The sequence below is a fragment of the Cnephaeus nilssonii genome (genome assembly GCF_951640355.1).
Source record: "Cnephaeus nilssonii genome assembly, chromosome: 14".
Taxonomy (NCBI): domain Eukaryota; kingdom Metazoa; phylum Chordata; class Mammalia; order Chiroptera; family Vespertilionidae; genus Cnephaeus; species Cnephaeus nilssonii.
The window spans coordinates 42862876-42888345 of NC_137085.1; the positions used below are offsets into that span (position 1 = coordinate 42862876).

A 25470-nucleotide genomic window follows, 5' to 3' on the forward strand; every position below is an offset into this window, starting at 1 on the left:
TTAATCTTCATTGATAAAGAAGTTCATCTGCAGCATGGGGAGAATGTAAAGTTTACTGCTTACTTCTTTTTCTGGAAAACAATTTAAAAGAACTAAAAGAAAGTTTAAAACACTATGCTCCCAACTGTCCAGATCATCAAAACAAGGAAATTCTGAGAAATAGTCACAGCCTGAGGAGATATGACGACTAAATGTAATGTGGTTTCTTGGATGTGATCCTTTTTTTTTGTTTATTTATTTTATTTTTTTTAATTTCTTTATTGATTAAGGTATCACGTATTTGTCCTCGTCCCCCCATTCCCATCCCACACCCCTCCCCACACATGCCCCCACCCCCCTGTTGTCCTTAACGGCCGGTTAGGCTCATATGCCTGCACACAAGTCCTTTGGTTGATCTCCCCCTTTACCCCCACCCTTCCCTACCCTCCCCCCGAGGCCCGACAGTCTGATCCATGCCTCCTTGTTTCTGGGTCTGTTCTTGTTCATCAAGAAAGTATTAGGTTAAAAACTAAGAAAATCTGATAGGAAAGGAGAAAGCATCTTATGGAATCCTATATAATAAAACCCTAATATGCAAATCGACTGAATGGCGGAACAACCGATAGCTATGACATGCACTGACCACCAGGAGGCAGGCCCTTTTTGCAGGAGCTGACCCCTGGTGGTCAGTGTGCTCCCACAGGGGGAGCGCTGCTCAGCCAGAAGCTGGGGTCCTGGATTGCAAGAGGGTGCAGGCTGGGCTGAGGGACCCCCTGCCCCTGCCCCAGTGCAAGAATGCCATGCACCGGGCCTCTAGTTAACTATAAAAGTCAAGTACATATGTGATCAAAGTACAATACCATGTATAGGCAATATTAGCATAAAGCCGTGATTGGCAAACTGCGGCTCACGAGCCACATGTGGTTCTTTGGCCCCTTGAGTGTGGCTCCTCCACAAAATACCACGGCCTGGGTGAATCTATTTTGAAGAAGTGGCGTTAGAAGTTTAAGTTTAAAAAATTTGGCTCTCAAAAGAAATTTCAATCGTTGTACTGTTGATATTTGGCTCTGTTGACTAATGAGTTTGCCAACCACTGGCATAAAGTATCTGTATAAATCACATAAGCATGGATAATGGCTGATCACTGTTGATTGAAGAAATGATTAGAAATACCATTGGAGAATCTAAGCAAGAGATATACCTTGGTATGAATGTAGAATTAACAACAAATAATTTGTAGGAAATCAAATTTCCCTATGATCTTATATAGTCAGTTCAGAGAAAATTACCTAGTTTCTACCATTTTATTTCACATGTTTTAGTCCTTCAGACATAATTAATGCTAATCAATACTAATAAAGTAATTACTTATAGGTACTTAAGTAGAGGACGACACTTCTTTTTAAGATATGCATTTGTAAGTTTGTTCAAACCTTAAAGAAAAAAGTTTGAAATAAAAATTCAAATGCCAATCTGAAACTAATACAAAATAAGAGTGAATGCAAGCTGTAATTGAAAAATCAAATTTAAAAATGTCAAATGCCAAAAGAATAGCCAATATATTCTATCTAACTTCAGGAAAATTTCAAGAATGCCATTGATTAATGTAGATCATACCAAACAATGAAAATCACTATGTTCAACCATTTTCCTTTTCAAAATTATATCTTTTAAGAAAACTAAAATGAAAATAAAAGTGGATAAAACCTTTAAAATATTTTTAATATTTCAAAACTACTTCTGAATGCATGCTCCTCCAACTCTATGAACTACAAACTGCAGAGTTATTATCACAAACTAGTACTAACATCAGTAGGCAATTAGTCTTGCTAAATAACTCATCTTATTTGTTAAGTGACTTAATCCTAGTGAAATAAAAATGTTGGAATACATTCTGAAGTAGTTTATGTCTAATGATTCTATGCACCAAATGGATCTCATAAGCAACTAACATCCTGGAGTATTTGCTGAGAAGCTACCTTGCTTAAGCTCAGATGACTCATGAATAGGTTTTATGGGAATTAATTATGGCCCAACTTTGAAGAGAAAAAAGTATTTCTAATTATGTGTTCCATCTTTCACATCCCCTTTCTTGTGTGTAGGCAGTTTAATACAACACTTGCATGTTGCTTTCCTTTTAATATCCTTTTTTTTAACCTGGAACTGTTTGGATAGCTTTATTAAGGCCAAAAAAAAAAAGAGAGAGACATTGATGTTAACACTTTCATCACTCGTGAGATGCAAACTTATCATAGTTATTAAATATTATACAAATGGAAGTAGATGAAATTTTAACCAAAGAGATCTGCAAAGTCAAAATGTGTGGCATCTTCACTTTATTTTAGATTTAAAATGGGATGGGGATAAACTGTGGTTGAACAGTAAAATATTTCAGTTGGAAATGAAACTCATCATGTAATTATTACAATGTAGATTCTTTACCAACGTATTTATTAGGCCCTTCTCTGCATGAGGCCACTTCCCCAAATGCATTTGTTTCCTGGTGGTTTACTTTATTCTTTTAGTCAAATCTTTAACTTCAGTGACACAGAGCAGATTGACCATCAGCAGTTAAGATCCAAACATGGGTCCCAAAACCTTATGTCTGCCACTGGCTTATTACTACCTCATCCCAAAGCCACTATGACCTATTCTAATTGTAATGGCCTATACTTGAATAATTCTGCCAGAATTTTTTAATATATTTTTTTATTGATTTCAGAGAGGAAGGGAAAGCGAGAGAGAGCTAGAAACATCAATGATGAGAGAGAATCATTGATTGGCTGCCTCCTGCACACCCCACACTGGGGATCGAGCACGAAAGCTGGGCATATGCCCTGACGGGGAATCGAACCTCAACCTCCTGGTTCATAGGTCGACATTCAACCACTGAACCACACCGTCCCAGCTCTGCAGAATTTTTAGAGCAATTAACATTCTTAACATTTTTTACCAAGACCAAAAATCTATTCCTTAGGGAAAATGATTCTGTAAAGGCCAAATTGCCACAGGCTTTCCCCACAAAGTCCTTCCACCCTATCTTCCACTGCTGCCCCAAATCCTCAGTATGGGACTTAGCACAATGAGACCACCCTGCAAAGGGCCTTCTAATAGAGACAATGACAGCCATACTCAATGCATCACTACTCCCTGATTGAACAAATTGCTTCACCTCATTCCTCAAAATTGCTTCATCTGCTTCCTAATCTGTAAAGTTGAGATAATTATCATACCTCCTTCATAGTCATTGTAACAATTTTAATTGATAATACAAGTAAAGTACTTGCCTGGAAAAATCCCATTAATAAATGATAATCTGAATGATGGTGGTGATGATGATGATGATGCAAATTTATTTCCTTGCAAATCCAAGTCAATCTCAAAGCAATAACAGAGACCAAGTAGACAGCAATTCTAGACAGTTCTGTCTGTCTCTAATAGAAGACTGCAATAAAAGAACTTAAATATTTTAATCCCTTTATCTGTATTATGTTCTACAATTCACAAAGCATTTTCACATAAATTTTAATCACCTTCCTATCTAATCTTTACAGCTCTGAGCATTTGTTACAAGATAATTTATCTCTAAGCTGAGACTGTCTTAGGCATGAAAGTGGCCAGGATTGATCATTATATCAGAACAACTGGAATAAACCAAGAATATCCAGGCAAGCTCAAAAGTGTTAACACCCTGGTTACAAACTCCACCTTCTAATTAGAAAGTTTCCAGAGGAAAAGGATTATGTCTTCTTTACCTTTATATCCCAACACCCAGAAAAATTCTTAATATATGGTGACATTCATAAATATCCATTGATAAGAAAGAAGTGGAGTCTGGCTCTATCAACCACTAGCCAAAGTCACATAAACAATCCAGACATAAGCTGGGGCCTCCTTACGCCTTGAAATTTCATTAATGCGGACTCTAACCTCTCAACTCAATAATCCACAGAAATGCAAGTCCTGCATCATCCCCAAGAGCTCCACAAATTCCTAAAATTCTTAAATTCGCCCTGTCACCCCTGCCTTCTGGTTCCTGATTCATGTGTGTTATTGCTGTTCCTCATCATAGAAGTCAAAATATAAAAGTGAGCCCTTCCAGTTTCAAAACAAAAATACAATTCACTTAACACAAAGCGTTTAATAGACATAGTAGACTTTCCTAAAAATATAGGTACGGCTGGAAGAGGGGGTTACTTCTGAACTCTTCTAACTGAACAGCAGGCATCTCCAATGTTGCTATCCTTTGGCTATTCCATACAGAGGACTTTCCATGGATTCTTCATCCATGACTTCCCCAGTATCCCGCAGGCTTCCCCTCCCCCAATTCTCCCACTACTTGCTTCTTCCTCATGCTTCCTCTTTAAGAGTAAAGCAGCCCTCTGACACGCCTCAGTGATTGAGCATTGACTTATGAGCCAGGAGGTCACTCTTTGATTCCCGGTCAGAGCATATGCCCAGATTGAGGCTCAATCCCCAGTGTGAGGCGTGCAGGAAGAAACCGATCAATGATTCTCATCATTGATGTTTCTCTCTCTCCTTCTCCCTTCCTCTCTGAAATCAATAAAAATATATTTTGCAAATAATAACAATTTTTTTAAAAGAGTAAAGCAAAGTCCTCTCCGCCTTTCAGAGTGGTCCATCTCTACTATCTGGTCCCCAGCCCTGAAGGGCTTATCTGCCCTAAGCAGCTTTGCAAGGTATTTTGCAAACAAAGACCATCCCCTCTCTAATCCTGGTGCCAACCCATAGGAGAGAATGATTTCTTCAGCTCCTTTCATACAGGTAGTAACTATGAGGGTGGGGCTTGTGATTCAAGTTTCTCATCTGAGAATGAGAGTATAATGTTCTTTGCTCCAAGGCCATAATCACCAGCAGGAGAGGTGCGACATGTAGGTTCAAGTGTTTGCAAGGACCATGAACCACAGGGCCTTAGGCCATTCCTAGCAGAGTTCCAAAGTTACGATCGTGTCCATCAGATTGTTTCACTGTAGAATTTTAAAGCTGGGCAGAGCTATGAAGATCTAGGCCCCTGCGATACCACGGCTGCTGTCTGGACGAAGGGAAACCAGAATCCAGTCTGCAGATGCCCGGGCGCACTATTCCTTCTCTGCACCATGCAGCTAGTTCTGACGACAGAGGTGGTCGTCTCCGGCCTCTTGTTACACAGAACACCCTTTCACTCTGCGGCTTGCTCGAGCCTCAGGATGGGCACAATGCCAGTGGGCTCAGTGATCTGCACATTAAGCTAATTGCATACCCAAGGCTTGTAAGTGACTCTCAGCTGGTGAAGAAGTCATCACTGCTGACTACCCAGTAGAGCTATGCAAACATACTTTTTCTTCCTTGACTACCTGAGAGCAATGAATCAGCCTCACTCATTAAATGAATTGTCGCATATTCTAAATTACATGTTCATGCAAAAGGACAGCAGCATGATTTGTGAAGTTTACATTAATAATACAAATAACAGTGATGACAGTAAAAGTAAATATGATAATAACAACTAATATGGCACTTACTATAGTACAAGTATTAACTCATCTAATCCTCACAATACTACAGAGGGGCAAATACTATAAGTATCCACCATTTAATAGTTTAGGAAACAGGCACAGAGAAGCTAAGTATCTTGGTCAGAGTCATACGCGTAGAAATTGATGGTGTCTGGACAAGAACCCAGGTAATCTGAATCCAAAACACTTGCTCTGCATCCTGGACATATCTATGGTTAGTATCAGATATTAAAGACTGCCCTTATTTTTCACATGTTTTTTAAACAATCCATGATGGCTAAACTTTCCTTGGTACAGAAAAAAATATATAGTGATTCCTTGATATATCTAGTTTACTGAACACATAAATTTACTTATTCTCCTATAAATCCCTCTAAAACAAAAGTAAAGGATTATTTATTTTAAAAAACATTAAAGCAGGAACAGTATTTTGTGTTCTTGCATGCTAGCCTCCCTTGCAGAGAGGTTGGAAAAAAATAAACAACTGAACACTAAGCTGGTGTCAAGGAAATTATCAATGCAACAATTCCAAAAGATGTCCCTGAACTCCAGAATACATTTTCAGATCATAAGAACCCACTGAGTGACCAGCACAATAGGTGAAACTAAATCCAATTAAGTCATGTAATCATGATATTGCAGAACACGTAAGACCAAATATATTCGAATTGCTTTCGACCAGAAAAACAAGTCACATGCAAAGGACCAGGAGCCCAAATGTTTTAAACTTCTCAACAACAATACAAAATGCTATCAGGCAATGACCTAAAATTTTGGAAGAACATTTGCTTGCCATCTAAAGTTCTCTATCTAATCTACCAGTCACCTGTGAAGGTAGAATAAAGACATTGCCGGACCTGAGTCGTCAAAAACTCCAATTCCCGTGAACCACTTCTTTGGAAATTACTGAAGCATGGGCCCCACCAAAATGAAAGAGGAAACAAAACAAAACAGAAAACATGGAACATACGAAACATGAGCTCCGACATAGGAGAGAGGTGTTGGAAATCCCTGGATGATGAGGAAGGAGAGGCTCAAGGTGACAGATGTGCACCAGGTGTAGGAGGCAAAAGCAGGAGCTGTCAGACCTCCCTTAGGCTTAAGTCATAACTGGCAGTGTCACTTTTGCTACATTCTACTGGCTAAAGCCAGTCACAAGACCAGCCCAGATTCAGTGCGGGGGTGGGGGAATACTAAGAGTGTGAATACTGGGACATAGAGTCCCTTGGAATCTCTCTTTGAAGACCAATTGCCACGGAGAACCAAAATAATCAGCTACTAGAAATGAATGCTTGACTATGGGGAAAGAGGACTGGGGTGATAAGACTTGTGATTTTTTAAAAATATATTTTTATTGATTTCAGAGAGGAAGGGAGAGAGAGAGAGAGAGAAACATCAATGATGAGAGAGAATCATTGATTGGCTGCCTCCTGCACGCCCCCTACTGGGGATTGAGCCCGCAACCGCCACCGGGGCATGTGCCCTTGACCGGAATCAAACCCGGGGCCTTTCAATCTGCAAGCTGACGCTCTATCTACTGAGCCAAACCAGCTAGAGCAAGACTTGTGATTTTTATAACAAATCTCTGCATGCATAACTTTAGTAAAAGTAAAGTACAAAATGGTCCCTGGATTACCTAGTTTTCAAATAAAGAGACAACGAGTAAAAGAAAAAGATACCTAAAGTTAGGAAATCATCAATGCAATAATTTCAGCAAATGTCCCGGAACTCCAGAGCATATGTTTCTATAAAATCCTGCTAAAAATTACAATATGGAGAATACAATTATTTTAATTACCAAGAGATAGAAATGAATTCATATTTGTCATATCACAAGCAAGCAGAATAATCCAATAGAATGCTTGCTTTCTTTTATTCCGTCTTGCGTTGATAATGTTTCTCAGTTTTGCATATTGTGCATAATACGGAAACACTTTCATAACATTTTTTAACATGTCAGTGGGAGATTTTGTGAGGTATTGACTTCTTTTATTGCAGAAAGGGCACAATAAAGAGGACCCATCCATTTAGGTAGGTAGGTCAGCAAAAAGAAGGAAGTAGCATGATGCCTTACAGTGTTATTAATCATAAGCCATAGAATTCATTTGTCCTTTCAGCTTGCATATTTTATTAGGGCATGAAAAAATAGAGGCAATATTTACTGCAGAAACCCTTGGCAGATATCATTATCTAGACAACCTCACTTTGTAAGCTTTTCGTATAGCTTTGGTCCATAAAGGTCTAGTATCCTAGCTCTGAGACCTTACACAGAAGACTCAGACTAATTAAATATGAGAAAAGAAAAAAGCTTAGACCCAGTGCTTAGGAAGTGTAGGGACCCATGAGAGAAAGAGTCCAGCTGTCACTGCAGGCAGGATCCAGTGCCAAGAGGAGGGGGACAGCCTTCAGTCCCAGGGGAGCCCTGGGCCACCTCGGACAGGCCAGGGAAGATGCAGCAAGTCCCTGAGCAGCTGACAGCAGGTGCCACGCACAGGAGGGGTCTCCTGTTCCACCACAGAGGAGGGGCCGGGTGCCCTTTCCTGACTGAGCGTGGTGTGGCTCCTTAGAAAAAACCCCGTGTCCCGGGCCTAAGCTGCCCAGGCACACATACACAATCAGTCTTCTTCATTTGCATTCTTAGGAAATAATCATGTTCTTATAATCCAAACAGAGCATTTATATCTAAATCGAGGCTCTTTCATTGTAACAAATTTACCTCTTCTTGTGTCGATCTTAGCACCTTCCAAGCTTCACTCAGGGGAGTGCCTAAAGAAAAAAACCTCAACAAAAGGTAGCGTTTGATCGGCTCCCCAAGCTCTGTCAGAGGACTACTCCTAATGCCAGTGGCCATTCTGACATGCTTTTAAGCCCTGGGTGATTTAGGGACTATCAGTTCTTAATCCTGAGAATGACTACTTCACTATACAGTAAGTGCTCCTCTGATGAAAGTTCGATGACACCTAATCATTCCCATGGGCCACAGCAGAAACCGTAATCATAGTCTGGCTGGCCATTGCCCTGCACCCAGGAGTGTTTGCATGGTGGCAGCATTGTTAACCTGATAAATTTATTCAATACTAATCTGGTAAATTTATTGTCGGAAATATGTAAAACACTGAAAATACTCACACAGTGTTTTACTTTAACAAAGCAATTTTCCCCTCTATTATTCTGTTAAACCTCCAAAGCAATCCTGTGAGGGCAATGTTATTGATCATGTTTTATACATGAAGAAACTAAATATTGGAGAGGATACGGAAATTTCCAAACACCCACAGGCAATAAGTAAGCTCAGGGCCCTTCCCTTCCACCCAAAGAAGTTGTTACAGCCCCTATTTCCACCCAGCACACAGCTGCTCCTCAGGGAGGGGCAACCTGACCTGGATCAGAATTGAGCCAGGCAGGTATCTCACCCAGTCTGGCTGCATCTCATTCAGTTCTCGCAGAGACCTGTGAGGCCATTCTTAATATCAGGGAGAAACGACCTCTAAAGGCTTCAAAGACCTACATGTGGTAGGAGTATATGCCATAATATACCATAGTTTACTTGTAATATAAAGAATAAACAAAATGCTAAAAACACACCAATGAAAGAGACTCCTGGGTTTAGGGGAAATTTTCACGCACCTCTGCATTTCAGAATGCCAAGCCTACTTTATTGATTAAACAGCCTACAGAAATACAAAGTAAGTGATATGCCAATTATTGTTTTCAGAGGAATTTAAAATTACCATTTTAAATTTTACCATTGTACCAACTTTGGCCCTAATCACACAGCAGTAGAGAATATTCTGGCTCACCTCATTCGTGCAGTGTGGGTTGTTTTAGAGAGAGGACACAAAAGCCTGTCTGCCTACTTCTCTTTGTGTGGGGGTATCATGAGTTCAATAACATTTTCTAAGTTTCTATGAGTAAAAAAAAAAAGTCTGCTCTGAAACCAGACTGCCTGGGTTTGAATCGCATCTCTGGCACTTCCTAGATACTTCACGTTGGACAAGTTTCTGTGCCTCAGTTTTCTCATCTGTAAAATACTGAAAATGGCACCTTGTAGCTTGTTCTGTGAATTTAATACATTAACACTTAGAAACATTTCATGGCACAAGTTAAACATGAAAGAAGTATTAGTTATTATTATCTTTCTTATTTATTAAAAATACGCCAAGAAAGAAAACCCCAACTTCCTGCAAAGGGCTGTTTCACTCAGCTGCCTGTTACAAGCCAAATCTGAATTTCTTTAGCTAAAGTTAATGCAACTTTTCCTACTTCCTTTTAACTTTCTCCTGAGAGTTCACCGAAGTTATTTTTACCAAGAAGAGATAGTTATCATTCAGGGCAAGAAAATAGAGCAAAGAATAAATTATACACAGGCCTCATCTACTTTTTATGTGTATGCTTCAAGCCTCTAATTTGGTTTTGCTCCATGTAGCAGCCACATTCCTGAGAGGTTCTCCAGGGTAGGTAGTGTCTGTGCTCTCAGAGACAATCGAAGGTGTATCCTAGCAACCCAAGTCACATGATAGCCAACCCAAGTCTCATTTCAATTAGTTTCATTTTACCTTCCTGGTTTTCATATAAATAGAGAATCTGATATCTATTTATTAAATTTATTTACTTTTTGAGAAACTAATGTCTTTAAATGAATGAATTGGCCACCTTTCATTGACTGAGACCCTTACCACATTTAGTTGCAATATTTACATAAAAAGTAAACTGATGGAAATAAATACAATCCTTAGGAAGACTATTTAATCCAGACAAGATTCTTTAAATAAGAAATGGAAAGGTCCAAAGCCTCCAACAAGAAAAAAAAAGTTCCTCAACTAATGTAGGAATGGATTGCATCATCCTATTTTCACAGAATGATGGCCCTACTAAGGACATTACAAGGCTAGCAAATCCGGCCCCCCCCTCTGCCACTCTAGTCCATCAAGCAGGACCAGACTTAAACTATCCAGCTCAGATGACACACCTAACATTTTCTATTTGGAAACTCCCAAAGAGAGTCCACAGCTCTTTACAACCCATTGAAGTATTTAATGATCCTCAGGGAATTAAAAAATTGTTCTCTGCCTTGACCAGTGTGGCTCAGTTGGTTCAGCATGGTCCCATGCACCGAAAGGTTGCTGGTTTTGATTCTGGTCAGGGCACATATTAGGGTCTCAGGCTCATCCCTAGTAGAGGGTATGCAGGAGGCAGCTGATGAATATTCACTCTCTCTTTCCCACTCCCTTCCTATCTCTCTAAAAAGAATCAATCAAAATATTTTTAAATAAATAAAATTTCAGGACCATTTTAGAAAGTTATATATGGGCTCTAGTTTAAACCTCAGACTTAAAAAAGGAATGCTCCCCAACACTGATGCTCAAGTCCCTAAATAAATATTCCCAGCAATGCATACCCATTGGTGCCATGACATATTTGGGATGTCATACCTCAAGTGGGCCCTAACTCTGCTCTGAAACTGCCTCATTCTGTAAGCCTCCATGTTCCTCCATTCTCTTCAAGCTGCCATTCCTTCTCAGTCTTAGCAGGTGGTACCTCTCTTACTTCTCTGATACTGTTTTTGTTCATCCAGTTTTTCTTCTACCATTCTCTTCCACTCATGAATATTATTTTCTTCACTCAACCTCTTTGTTTTTCTTCTTTACTCAGAAGACCTCTCTTGTTGGCCTCTATTCTCCAGGGTCTCATCCATCATGTATTGGCTTTCTTCTTTCACATTTCCAATGCCTCCCTCTCCAGTGGCCCTTTCACTTCTGCTATAAACACAGTCAGGGACCCTTCTCTTCTCTACCAAGCCCCTCAAGGTAGCATCTTTCTTTTTTCCTCTTAACCATCACTCTGAATATTCATCTGCCTTTCTGCCAGCAGTAGTTCTTAATGGCTAATTTGTCTCCCTTCACTCCTGGGGGAATTAACAATGTATAGAGACATTTTTGATGGTCATGACTTTACAAAGAGGTGCTATTGGCATCTAATGGGCTGAGTCCAAAGATGCTGCTAAATATTCCACAATTACAGGATAGCCCCCACAATAAAATGTCAATAATGCCGAGTTTGGAGAAACCCTACTGTACAACTGAGTCTGCTTTTCAGAAGAGGGGTATTGATGGGAGAGTAATGGCGTGGGTCGTCTTGGTATAGTAAACTCATCATTGTTTTCTCTCTCCCTCTCTTTCCTCTTACTTGTCTACAGGAGCCAACGCCTCTGCCCCCGACCAACTGAGCTTGGCCTTAGCCTGGAACCGAGTCGACATCGCTCGCAGCCAGATCTTTATTTATGGGCAACAGTGGCCGGTAGAGTATATGTTGTCGCCCCTGAAAAGCCCACCGCTTGCTTGGGCAAGGGTACTTACTTAAAGAGCCTCTGAGAGCAACTGCTGCCTTTTCTTTAGGATGTAAACGAGTTAGGAAATCACTGCCACCTGGTGGAACATGTGACTAAGCACAACTCAAAGCGTTCCCAACATCTCCATCTCTCTGAGCGGCCTTTGATAGCAACTTTCAGCAGCAAATGATGCTATTCCTTTTAAATGTCTAAAAATATATACATAATACAAAATTGCATCCATTACAATAAAGGAGGGAATTAGCAATTGTAGTTAGCAATTTGTTTCTGGTTGTCTTTGAGGTTGCTGCTTCCAAGTAGCGGCAAGCTGTGCTGGTGCATGGCTGGGGCGCACCTCAGGATGCAGAATTAGCAAGCTTCCCCAGGCAGGTGCCATCTGGTCCTGGTGGCTGAGCACAGGCCCTCCCTCTTCCCAAGCACAGCACAGAGGGAACCAGCATTTACATAACTGTTCCTGGTTTGTTTCCCTCATCGACTCACCCAAAAACAAAAACTTGGAAAATTGGCCATTGGGTGACGTATGCATGTATCCCCAGGAGGTAACCGGCAGACTTCTGTGCCTGGAATTTTTACTTCTGTGCCTGGAATTACTGTACAGGTCTTTTTTAACCCTTCCTTCCCCCAGAGCGCCTGCCTAGGATGGAATCCCTGTCTTCATTCAGTGCCACGAGGGCATTGCTGCTGTGGAAAAATTTGTCAAGGAGTCTGGACACAGAAATCTTTGTAAAAGGAATTAAATAAAACCTTAGTAGACAAGCCAAAAGACGTAAACAGTTGTTGTGTCTCTGTGTGGAAATGGGTGAGATGCAGGCAAAGTGGCATCACTTAACTAAAAAAAATAGAACAACCTACTTTCTAGTCTGCTTACAAGGGTCCCTCTTCTCAAGCCAGCCAGGGTCTAATTCAGAGCCTAAGAAAGATGAAAATAAAGACAGCAAAGTACCCACTTTAGCACTTCAATAGTGCTGCAGAAGTTTGGCCAGAGAGTTAGGAGAGGAAAAGCCTTGTAAACCCTTGTACCTTCTCAGGAGAGAGAGAGAGAGAGAGGAAGAGAGAGAGGGGCCGATTTTGAGATTCAAGGAGATTATAACTTTAGCAACTAGAAATCCTTGAATTCTATTTTCAAAGACAAGACCCAAAACACAGGAGAGATAGTCGCTGTCCCAAAAGCAGAGTTGGAAGCAGTCTTGCTAGCATGCTCTTGGATGTGCTGAAGGTTTACCAGATGTCAGAGGCAACCATGTCTAAACTGTTCAGGTGAATGCTAAAGAACTGCATCTCTAGAGCCTGGGGCAGGCTAACTCAGTGACTTGACTTGCAGGTGGGGTCTTTGGAACAAGCCATGTTGGATGCCCTAGTTCTGGACAGAGTGGATTTTGTGAAATTGCTCATAGAAAATGGAGTAAGCATGCACCGTTTTCTCACCATCTCCAGACTAGAGGAATTGTACAATACGGTAGGACCAAGCTAAGGCTTTTTACTTTCTCTACATTTGTTGTTTTGCCTTCTCCTGCTCCCCTACATGCCTGTGAGTCTCCTCCCTGCCCTCCAAATGCATGGATCATTCTTCACAAAAGCTCCCTCACACCGGTGTAGACAAGCAACACCGAGTCACCAAGACTCCACTTGTTTTAACTGCTCAGTTGTCAGCATCTAAGGCAGAAAGTTATGTGATCACCAAAAGGTAACATTCTCAGATTCTTACACCAAATCACCAGGACATCGAAATTAGAACATAGTTTATTTGTAAGCCAGAGGCTGTTTGAGGCAATCAGCAGAGAAGGATTGATTTCACTCCAAGCATCAAAGAAGGAAAATTAATTATCCGGCACCATCTTGTTATCCTCAAAGCTATGAATAAAATATAAAAATCTCTTGCTTAGGGTTACCCAAAAATAATTGTCGTTGTTTTATAATGATTTTTTAATTCATTCACTAGGGATACCAAGGAGTAATCATAAAAAAAAAAACTATTTGTGAAGTTTTTGAGAGTATTCAATGAATTAAGTACATTGGCTCTGAGCTGATACTCACTAAAATCCAGTGATGTTTAAAATGTAGAAATTGCACTCCCCCATTTGACAGATGAGAAAACAGAGGCCAAAAAGTGAATTGATTTATTCAAGGTCACAGAACTCCTAGATGAAGAAAGAAGCTAGTACTGACCTAAAGCTTCTTAGAGATTATTCTTCCCTTCATCTGTCACCGCACTTCTCCATTTCACCACCCACAGTACTAATGGGATTAAAATTATTGACCTAGTCCCAGCCAGTTGTGGTGTTAGATGGTGCCATTCTGGCTCTATCTTACTCCCACTGATGGAAGTAGAAATGAGTGTAGCAGAGTGTTTCCAGGTTTCTGTTTTCCCTGTAGATTTTTTTTTTTTTTTGGTTCAGCATTCTGAGACTTTCAGTAAGAACAATAAACCAAGATGGTGACCTAGGAGGCCCAACCTTCCATCCCTACAAAAAGATCAACAATTAGCCACAGAGGAAATGGACACCTGTATAAATATGCAATCAACCAAGTCTGAATCATAAAGAACTTTAAAATGTGAACAGATTAATAACAAGTAAGGAGATTGAATCCGTAATAAATAAATTTAAAAAACACCTCCCAACAAAGAAAAGCCCAGGACCAGGTGGCTTCATAGGTAAATTTCACAAAACGCTATCCTCATTTTAGAGATGGTAATACTGAGCCACAGTGAAGCAGCTCGCCCGTGGTCGCAGCTGGTAAGCAGCAGAGCCAAGTGGAGCCAGGCGTTCTGACTCCACGGTCTGCATGTTGAACCCTATCGTCCTGCATCCCTCAGTGGAAAAAGCTCTGATGGGCATGTCTGCCTGAGTGGGCAGGTAGGTCACTGAGGCCGTCGAGGGGGATGGTCTCAGTCCTTGAGTGTGTTTCAGCCATGCTGAAGGGTTTGCCCTCACTGTCTGAGATATTTTCATAGGCTCACCAGATTTAGCAAATAAAAATACAGGACGCCCAGTTGAATTTAAATTTCAGACAAACAACAAATAATTTTTAGTATAATTGGGTCCCAGATATTGCATGGGGCATACTTATGTTAGAAATCATTCACTGTCTATCTGGAATTCAAATTTAACTGGGCATCCTGTATTTTATCCAACATGCCTATTCCTGAAAGACAATGGAGTGGCAAACCATTTCATTTTATTCTTCCTTAAGCCAGGGGTGGGAAACCTTTTTCCTGCCAGGAGCCATTTGGATATGTATAACATGGTTTGCTTAATCTAATTCACTTAATATAAATTTATGTCGCCAGGAAAAAACTCCTAGATTTATGGAATTTGGAGTCCACCTGAGGTTGCCTTGGCTGGCCAGACCAAGTGATTCCGGGGGCCTCATGCAGCCCACAGCCCACAGGCCGACATTCCCCACCCCTGCCTTAAGCAAACATACATCTTTTTCCCAAGCCTCTCTTTTCCCAGACTTCCTGTGGCCTTTTCTTTAGACCAGATTTTAGCAAACTACCGTATTTTCCGGCGTATAAAACGACTTTTTAACCCAGGAAAATCTTCTATACGCCCAGTCGTCTTATACTCCAGAAAATATGGTACCACCCAACAGCCAAATCCAGCTTGCTGCCTATTTTTGTATGGCCTGGGAGCTGAGGAGGGTTTTTTTTACATTTTCAGTGTTTGAAAATATCAAAAGAAGAATGATATTTTGTGACATTCAAATTATATGAAATTTTACTCTCCTTTTGTGTCCACAAATAAAGTTTTGCTGAAACATAGGCCAGGTCCTTTGTTTAGGCAACATCTCTGGCTGCTTCCGCACCACGGCAGAGTTGAACAGCTGCCCTGAAGACTCTATGCCCCACATACTCTAAAATATTGACCACCTGGCTATTTCCTGAAGAAGTTTACCAACCCCAGCCTTACACAATTTCTCATTCAATGTGGGTAATAAGCAAGATGTGATTGGCAATGTGCCGGAGTGTATTTCCAATGCGGTAAACTGGCCCCTTTGCCTCCCCCTGCTGCAAAACTAGCCCCTTAAGTGATGTCTTGGTTTAGCTGTCCACAGCGGTGATGGCTTCCTTTATAGAGTTTGAACCTAGAGCCTCAAATGCTTTTTCTTGAGGAACCACAAGTCAAAATTCTGCCAGTGCGTTTCTTTAGAAAAGACAGGTACAACTGAGCAACTACAACAAGATTCATCTGATGGACTGTCCCTCGCCAGCCAGCCCCTTCCTTCCAGATCCTCCTCGCCTCGCCAGTAAGAGCCCGGCTAGCAAAACCATTTGATTCTTCTTTATTGTTTTCAGAGACATGGGCCCTCAAACACATTGTACCACTTGGTCAGGGATGTCAAAAAGGTAAGAACCCTCTCGACTGCAGGTCGGAGGCCCTGTCTTGACTGCTTCCTGTGATTACCAAGCGCCTCTGTTTTGCATTGCATGAGCCGCCAGAGCACTCCTGTCCCTGCCAGACGCCCTCATTTCAGGGCACAGAGAGTGTGTGTGTGTGTGTGTGTGTGTGTGTCTGTGTGTGTGTGTCTGTGTGTGTCTGTGTGTGTGTCTGTGTGTGTGTCTGTGTGTGTGTGTGTGTGTGTCTGTGTGTGTGTCTGTGTGTGTGTGTGTGTCTGTGTGTGTGTCTGTGTGTGTGTGTCTGTGTGTGTCTCTGTGTGTGTGTGTGTGTGTCTGTGTGTGTGTGTGTGTGTGTCTTTTAACTCTGACATCTCTGCTTACTATGCAGCTGCGGTTTATCTTCGATCTCCGTGGTTTTAGACGCTTTTGTTGAATATAGTGCTTTGGATAGTAGAGCTCCAGGCTTTTCCCCATGCCAGGTGGATTTATGCCATTACCTGTATTTTTCCATATGCCCCTCTCTGTTTGGGGAGTTTGTTTCCATGCTGTCCAACCTATTATAAGAGGTATCTTCATGTGCTAGCTCCTGATACAATACATCACTGTCACGTCCAGCATTATGCAGGGTGTAGGATAATACCAAGGCTCAGAGCCACAGAGACCAAAACAAATATTTGTATACCATTCTTCTAACACTTTATTTTTTCCAGTATAGTGTTTCACATTCATCATCTAAGATTTTGATGAGGGAAAAAATCCAGTAGGTTTGGGTCAAATAGATTTATTCCCATTTTACAGATGAGGAGGCTGAAATGCAAAGAGGTGAGAGCTGTATTAAGTGATCAGTGAAGAACTAGAATTAGAACTCGGAACCTTTGATTAATAATAAAGTGATAGTACCTGATATTTAGGGATGACTAGGTGTGTGACACCAATCTACGCTTTCTAGGCACCTTCACTCGTTTCATCTTGACAACAATTCTATGGAGTAGAATTATTTTTTTATTATTTTGTGATCATATTCCAGTAGTCCCATGTATAGATGAGAGGAGGGAGGCACAGGGAAGTTATTTTTAAACTTACCCAAGAGCTTGTTCTTTGTCCCTATACAATCTCTTTCAGAGATAGCTTTGGTCTGAGCCTTTGACAGCGTTCCCAGGAAGTGATGCTTTAACTGTAATGAACAAAACAGATAGTGGCACTTTCTCCTCCCCCCCCCATACACATACACACACACAAACACATACATACATGTACACCCCTCTACCAATTTGTAGCAATTCTTCACCAAAGTCCGTAAGGTATACTCAGAGAAAGTTACAAAGTAAGATCAAGAATAGAGTCCAATTCCTTCATGTCATAGGAATTTTGATGGCTAGAACTGACCCTTAGGTGTCCTGTAGGCACTTTTTCATTTTCCTTCAAAAGGTCAAGCCAAGGCCCTGGGTCTGCTTATAATGTTCCCATTAACCAGGTGGACCTTTCTGATCCATGTGAGTGAGTGAAGCCTGTTGTTCTTTCAGAGCAAGGGAAACAGATGCTGTGCAGTCTGTACACCCAACCCAACAAGCATTTCTCCACCATCACATCTTTCCGTGGTCCACCCCACTTCAAGCCATAGCATACCTGCCCTCAACAAGCCTATTTCTCTTTCCCTCCGGTCTTCCAATTTTGTCTAAATTATTCTGGATGAAAATTGCCTAGAAACTAAAAGGGGGGAATATCTCAGGAAATTGTGTACATAGCCACTGTGTATTCTTTGCTAAGATATTTAGTTGCTCGTATTCAATAAAATGTCTTGAGATTTTTCTGAAATAACAAGATATTATCCCCTCACCTTAAGCTGCCCTGTGTCCCTGAAGGAATTGTGAGGCTCTCTGAGGGGACAGCTGTGCCTTTGTGCCTCAGTCCCAGCCATCGGCCAATCCAGACCTTCAAACAAAGTCACTCATCCATCCCCATCATGCGGGTTCTCAATGTCCCGCGTGATTTTCACAAGGATTTTGTAGTTAGATCTTACTGAGTACAAACGATCAAAATCCCTCCTATTAGGTTTTCTTCCTTGCCGGACTCTGCTTCACAATATCATTTTTTCTTTTCTGAAATCCCAGTAGCCGCCTCTTGCATTTGCTCACATCACTTGTATTAAAAGGCATGTCGAGTATTTTTAAGGTAGGGTTCTTTTAAACTTCTTAGCTAAAGATGTACAAGAGCAAGAGCAAGGATATAGTTACCTAAGAATTCATTTACTTACTAACTTAGTAATTGGAAAAAATGATAACATATCACCCAGGATAGTACTAAACTGGCTTAGGAACAATTTATCTTTTTACCAGGGACTAGGTATTTCCAATAGGTGGGGAGAAACAGAAAGCCTATGTTTAGCTTCTTCCTTTGGAAAGAAATAGGAGCAGGACATGCAGCCTTCACTTATTTCTGTGATAAAGATGAGCATCTGACTATTGGAAAGCAGGAAAGAATAACAATGGAGCCAAAGGAGCTGGACGTGTCTCCATTTTATGTTACATGGAGGAAGGGGACTGAAAATGATGGGGGGTTGTTTATTTTATTTTATTTTTTTAGAGACAGCAAGGGAGGGAGAGAGAGGGGAACATTGATGTGAGAGTGAAACATTGATTGGCTGCCTCCTGCACGCCCTCTACTGGGGATCGAGCCTGAAACAGGGGCATGTGCCCTGACCAGGAATCAAAACCTTTCAGTGCACAGGACAATGCCCAGCCAACTGAGCCACACCAGCCAGGGCGTTTGTGTATTTTTAAGAATTGAATGATGGAGAAATTAATATTTTCCTCAGGCAGTTCACATTTTCCTCAGATGGTTCCAGAAGACTTCTAGTAATTTAGGCCAGTAAGGTTCTCAAAGTCTACAAAAACAAGATTTAAAATGCTAAGAAAATCTTGGGCAGTTTAAGCAATTGTCAAAATTAAGGACCATAATAATTAGTATGTACTTTGTGCTTTATGATTATAGGACTTTGTGTATGTTTTGATTTAACCTGTGGTAAAAAAAAAAATTAATCAGTAAGTGATAAACCCTGATACAAAATGCTGTTGATAAGTATGAACACCGTTCTGGACCTTAAACATAGTGTTTGATAATATGTCTGTAAACTAAATGTAAGTAACTCTGACAAACCCAGGGAATGCATTTAGGAATTATCAGACCGTCATAAGTTAACCAGCATGACACCCACAAGTCCAGCTATCCTTTGAAATCAACAGAACTGAATGTGGAGAATTGCTCCCATGCTAGTTTCAATATCTCAACTTATTCATACCAAGGGATCAATCTAGGAGCAATGAGATGAAGAGTTGCTATTCAGCATCTATCAGAAATTTAAAATTATTTAAGTCAGCCCAATTCCCAGGACTGTTTTCATGCATAAATCCATTGGATGTAGCAATGCTCTCTTATTAAACCAGAGTGGCCCAGTCTGTCTGCTTTTTCGTGAATTCTAACTTGTCATTTTAGTAGCTATTTGCCTGCTCATTTTGTGCCTCTGTATGTTTTAAAGTAGTAGTTTTTCTTTCTTAAATTAAATGTGCTAACATTTCAGAATACCTTTACTATCCCTCCCCACCAAAAGAGTATGATATTTGTTTTATAGAGAAGTAGTGTGAAATTAGGATAGTTTAAAATTCATTCACATGGGAATCAAGATGCAGAGCTTTACAGAATGAAGAAAATAAGCTTTTCAGACACAGTTTGGGTAAAGAAAGAACATTTTATAATCCACACAAATATACAAAAGCATTCTTACTTTTTGTAAGATTAGTTGCCCAGTCTATTACCATGCCAAACATTGGGGGAATGCCCTCTTTTTCCATAAACTGTCACCAGAATAGTCTTTTCCCCATTCTCCCTTGGTAAACCCGATAACCAGCTACCATTAACACCTTCCATGCATCAGAAGGAAACAGTCTTGTTTTAAAGGCTTGTTGTAAGTTTCAAGAAAAGAAAAAAAAAGGCATTTCCTAAACAGTAGAAATGTGTTGTGATGTCATAAGCTGACGTCTGAAAAATAGAGTGCATTTAGGAGAGCAGATCTACGTGAATGTAAACTATTCTTTTCATTAACAGCTATCCTTCAGGATGGCATGGGTTAAAACTCAGCTTCAGAGTAGCAGCTCATAGCACGAAAAAGGGAGACGACGTTTCCAAGTTATCAAGTTGTACCTATCCACAGACCCAAGCTTCTCTGTTTTATTCTGGGGTCAGGTTACTTAAATCACGTGGCTTGCCATGTGTTGTTACGGCATGAAACGGGGAATACGTGTTCAGGCTTTACCAGTTACCAAAGTCATTACCAAAAAGGGGAGGGTAAATACCAGAAACAGCAGGCAGAAGGAGGGGTATCACACCAGTGTCATTGTGGACCTCCTATCTGAAAAGGACCCAAGCAAAGGAAGACTCCTCCAGAAGGTTTTTGGACATTACCTGTGGCATGTGAGGTGCCGCTCACTTTCTCTGCTTTTTTCCAACGGAGGTGAATATGATGAGCACAACCCCACCCCTGTCGGCCCCTTTATCACCCTTTGTCTCTAAGCCCCAGCTCCACTAAGCAAACCTCAGGGGATTCGTGGAAACTACATCAACCTGGAAGCTTGGACAAGAGTCTTTGTCCAGTGACCTGGCAGCATAGAAATCAGAGCAGCCTGCCAGCCGGTAGTCAGACCTTTAGAAACAGACAAGACTTTAAAAGTAACGGGGTCCAAACTGCATGTTTTCAAGGTGTAAACTGAGGTACAGAGAAAGGGTGTGATCTGGCCAAGCCCACAGTCCAGCCCAGTGCTATTTCCACAGTGCAGTCATCGTGCTGCTGGTCTCTGCACATCTGTTACACCTGCAGGTCACAGGTGTCCAAGGCCTTCGGCCCAGACGGCACCAATGCTGCCATCCCCTTCAGAGTTCACCCAGGACACAGTTATGGCAGTTTTATACATTTTATTAAATCTATTTCTTCTTCCCCCAAAGGTTTCCTCTCTTCCCAGTAAAAATTGTGAAACTAATTTCCCTTAATTTCTCTGCTTCCGTAAGCCTCTGGAAAGAAACAGCTGCAGTCTGGCAGACTGAGTTCAAACGCATTACTGAGTAAAGTAAGCTTTCCCTCCTCCAGATATCACTTCAACAAAAGCATCTGACTCTCTCCTTATCCCCAAATCCTCCAATCTGCTCTGTATTCATTTACATCAGTTAGTACACAAAACAGAGCAGGCAGGCAAATGCTGAGGAGGAAGGAACCGCATTGGTTTCGGTTAGGTGAACATCGCCGCCTTGTGGTCAAACAGAATGCAGGCCCGTTTTCTTTCTGGCCTTCACTAAAAGCTGGCGAGAACCTACGATAGTCTGAATCCTTTCCCCTGCTTCAGACCAGACCATACATCACTCTAAAATATCAAGCTTTATATGAGAACTTTCTAAAGAAAAGAAGATTACAGCACCTTCTTTGGTAGTCTATAAACCTATACGCCCTTTATGAATGAAGTCATTTACAAAACAAAAAAAGGGGGTTTTGCCCCTCTTACATTTTATTTATTTAGAATTTTACTATTATCACTATTCTTCCTGACAACTCCCACTCTTACAGACACGTCACATGTGTAAATATTGCCATTCAATATTGGTCTTCAGACAATATTGATTCTTGTTCTTATAATTCAAACTAATGCTTCCATATGGATTTCTCAAATGAAAGTTTATAGGTGTTAGACTCGATATTACCCACATTTTACATTTAGAAAATTGTGACAAGGTTGAAAATAGGCACAGATTCCTAGACTTGCTATAGCTGCCTTTCAATAGCATCATCATAAATCCTTGGGGGATTTTTTCGAAACCTGGTACATTACAGACCACAGAGGCCAGGAAGTTCAACTCTTTTTACTGAGAAAACTGAGGCGTTGCGGGAAAGTGGCTGGTTTGTCTTATAGACCGAAGCCCAGGGCAGCTGAGTCCCAGCCAGTGTTCCTTCCTGCCTACCTCACAGTGCCAGGGAAATAACAGACAGGGCGGGTTTCCTCTGGGGGGCATCCTTAATGGAGCGGAATGCATGGGAGAGGAGGCTGATCCAGGTGCGGCCAGGCTCTGGCTCTTCCACCTTTGAAATGACAGAGATGCTTAACAATCTGGTAGAGCCAGACCATAGAGAAACTGCAGCCTTGTTAACCTATCCCAACATAATGGAGAAAAATCATCCCATGGGTAATATTTTTAAAATCAGCTTAATGTTTATGGAAAGGGCAATACCTGCAAAGTTATGATCTTCAAATAAAACCTTCTCTAAGTTCCCTTTGTTATGTTTTTTTACCATGCTTTGCATAAAGAAGCCAGACAATTGGTCTTTCTTGGCAGCCTGAGGATAGCTTAATTTGTCAATTTATATTGATGAGATTAATCTTCAAACAAAAGAGATCCCGAAATTCTGAGAAAGAGGGAGAGAGGTGGAGAGACCATTTCTGTGAAGGGACAATTCAGCAAAGAAATGGGTTCTGAAGAGCCAAGGTCAGGGATGGGAGGGGTTGTGTGCCTTAAAGTGCTTCCAATCTCATCTAAAATGCCCTTCACACAGTCCCACTTTGCTCAGCCATTTCAAATTAGGTCCCCAAGCCTGCCTGTATCCCAAGTTAAGGGAGAGGTAGAATGCAGTGGGCAGGGCTGAGAACTAAGTCCACCAGCAGCAAGGACGTTGGAAGAGCAGCACTGGGATTCATACACTTGGGCTGGTGCATCAATTGCTAATCATTCATTCCTGCCCATCCAGACACACCAATATGCATATTTCAAGTCAGATTTCTGCAGTAAACTGAGGCTCTCCCAAACAGAGGTGACTCACACACTGTGGCTAGTTAGTTCTCTTACTGAGAACATAATGCAAAAAAAAACAAAACAAAACAAAAAACACAGAGATTGATCCCACCACATCAGTTAATTTCACTCATTCATATTTTCAACAAAAAAGCATTTCAAATGCCAACCATACATCAGGCACTATAAAAGGCACTCGTGATAGATCCTCCTTTCAACTAGGAATACAAAGATAAATAAAACAATGAATAATATAAGGCTTTTTCTCCCTGCTCTTTCAACACAAGGGATGTTCATAAATGACTTCATCTGACATCCATCCTGATCTCCTTTTATGACAAGGAGCCAAATGTTCATTATTAATAGAAGTTTGGTATTAAAGGCTATCTGAGCTCTAAGTATCCCCCACCTGATACAAGCCCTGGCAATACCAATCCCTCCGGAAGGAGTCTTCATTCAGTGAGTGTGAAGAAATAAATGATCAGCAGGAGGGCAGTAACAGGCCTGGGTCTGAGCAGAGCAGCCAGGGGTCTGGGGACAGCTGGGGAACCTAGTTCCTAGTGTCTGGGAGCCGTAGCATTTGCCATGTCTAGCCTTGTGTTTCTTTCTGCTACGCTGGTGTGTTTTTCTCCTCAGCTGAAGACTTGAATAAATATTTTGATTTTCTGTTCTTGCCGACGATTACTGCATCTTCTTATTTAACGTATGTCTTCTTTCCAAGCGAGAATATCCAGGTTTCGGTTGGATCTATTTTAAGGTGAATTAATTAACCAGCATAATAATTCATTCATATGTTTCTTTTTTAATTAATTTTTTTACTCTAAAATAGTTACAGAACTCATGGGATCGAATCCCTAGTAAATCACGCTGTCCTTTGGCTCTGTTTGTTTTTCCTTCTTCCCTAACAGGGGAACCTGCCTCCTGACTACAGAATCAGCCTGATCGACATTGGCCTGGTGATAGAATACCTGATGGGCGGAGCTTATCGCTGCAACTACACACGCAAGCGCTTCCGGACACTCTACCACAATCTCTTCGGCCCCAAGAGGGTGAGGCTTGTGGGCAAATTCGGTTCCTGGACTCCTGGGTGGACTAGGGTGCTACCGATTCAGGGTGTGGCTTCCTTCTCTCTTAGTGGGAGATAAGATGAGAAGGCAATTGCCCCACCTCTTCTTCCCTCCACCATCAAATCTGTTTTTAACAAAAGAGGGGGAGAGGGATGTATTCTTTCCCTAAGTCCAATTCAAATCAGAAACACACTGAGAGTGAGCCTTAATGATGAGAGAATAGTAGTGAAATTCAAATGAATCTTATTACCTACCGCAGCAATTTTCAAGGTTTTTGGTCTAGATGGATTTATTTATACCCTTAAAAATTATTGAGGACTCCCAAAAGCTTTTTTATCTACTTTGGGTTCTATCAATATTTATCATGCTGGAAATTAAAGTTGAAACATTAAAAAATAATTATTTATTAATTCATCTTAAGGTGACCATAAGAAGTCCATCCATTACATACATAGAGAGCATGTTTATGAAAAACAACTATGTTTTCAAAAACAAAAATTAGTGATGAGTAGCACAGTTTTACATTTTTTGCAAAATTCTATAATGTTTGACTTAACAGAAGATAGTTAGATTCTCATATCTACTTCTGCAGACAGTCTGTTACAAGACAGTGTTTTGGTTAAAATAGATGAAGAAAATCTGCCCTCACACAAATATGTGACAAATATGACAAGTGTATCAAACAAAGGAAGAAGTAATCTTTAGTGATAATTGTAGCTATTCTTTTTTGATAGTACGTCAAAATTCAAGTGGCAATTTCTTGAAGATTAGTTTGCAACATGAAATCTGAAACCATGTCAGTGACCTTTTCCTATTAAAATCTAAACTGCAGTTTGTATAGATCTTTTAACATCATAGATTGGTCATTGTAAAATATTGGTTTGTTGAGTTATATTCTGATCTTCTAAACATTGACACATTTTATTATACAATTTAAAAAACTTGCATTCACCTTCAATCTCATCAGAAAAGTCTTTAAGTACTGAAAAACTATCAAGGTCATAGGATGGGTTTTCCAAGATTCTATTATCTGCTTGAAAGTTTGAATTTTGTCATTGACAACCAATACTGCGAGTTGTTTTCCTTGAAATGACACTCCTACTTAGTTCGTTTCCAAAATGTCTGCCATCCTGGTCTAAGTAACCCTAGTTGTTTACCAGTCATTTCTTCACATAGATAGTTCATGAAACAAAGTGGCCCTAATTCATCCCAAACAACCCCATGAGTGTTTTCCCTCAGGACACACATCCTTGTTCAGTATGTAGCAGCAGTGCTTTATGCGGCTTCCCATTTCATCCCTCAGAATAGTAAAAAGGCATTTTTTACTAACAAGAGTAGAAATTTAATACACATTATTATTTTTTTAGGCCTCATCAAGCACATTCTTTTGTTGTT

At 40.7% G+C, this 25470-nt stretch overlaps 1 protein-coding gene across 5 annotated transcripts in view; it reads left to right on the forward strand.

Annotated features, from left to right (window-relative positions):
• TRPM3 (transient receptor potential cation channel subfamily M member 3) overlaps positions 1-25470 on the forward strand; it is a 444564-nt gene that overhangs the window by 326250 nt on the left and 92844 nt on the right. For 3 of the 5 annotated variants that reach the window (XM_079790372.1, XM_079790376.1, XM_079790374.1), the window contains 5 exons: positions 11692-11792; positions 13166-13300; positions 16142-16192; positions 23730-23765; positions 23917-24057. In XM_079790372.1, the coding sequence (XP_079646498.1) occupies positions 11692-11792; positions 13166-13300; positions 16142-16192; positions 23730-23765; positions 23917-24057 (464 nt within the window). The remainder of the gene's footprint in view (positions 1-11691; positions 11793-13165; positions 13301-16141; positions 16193-23729; positions 23766-23916; positions 24058-25470) is intronic. The other 2 variants (XM_079790373.1, XM_079790375.1) reach the window with 1 other exon arrangement.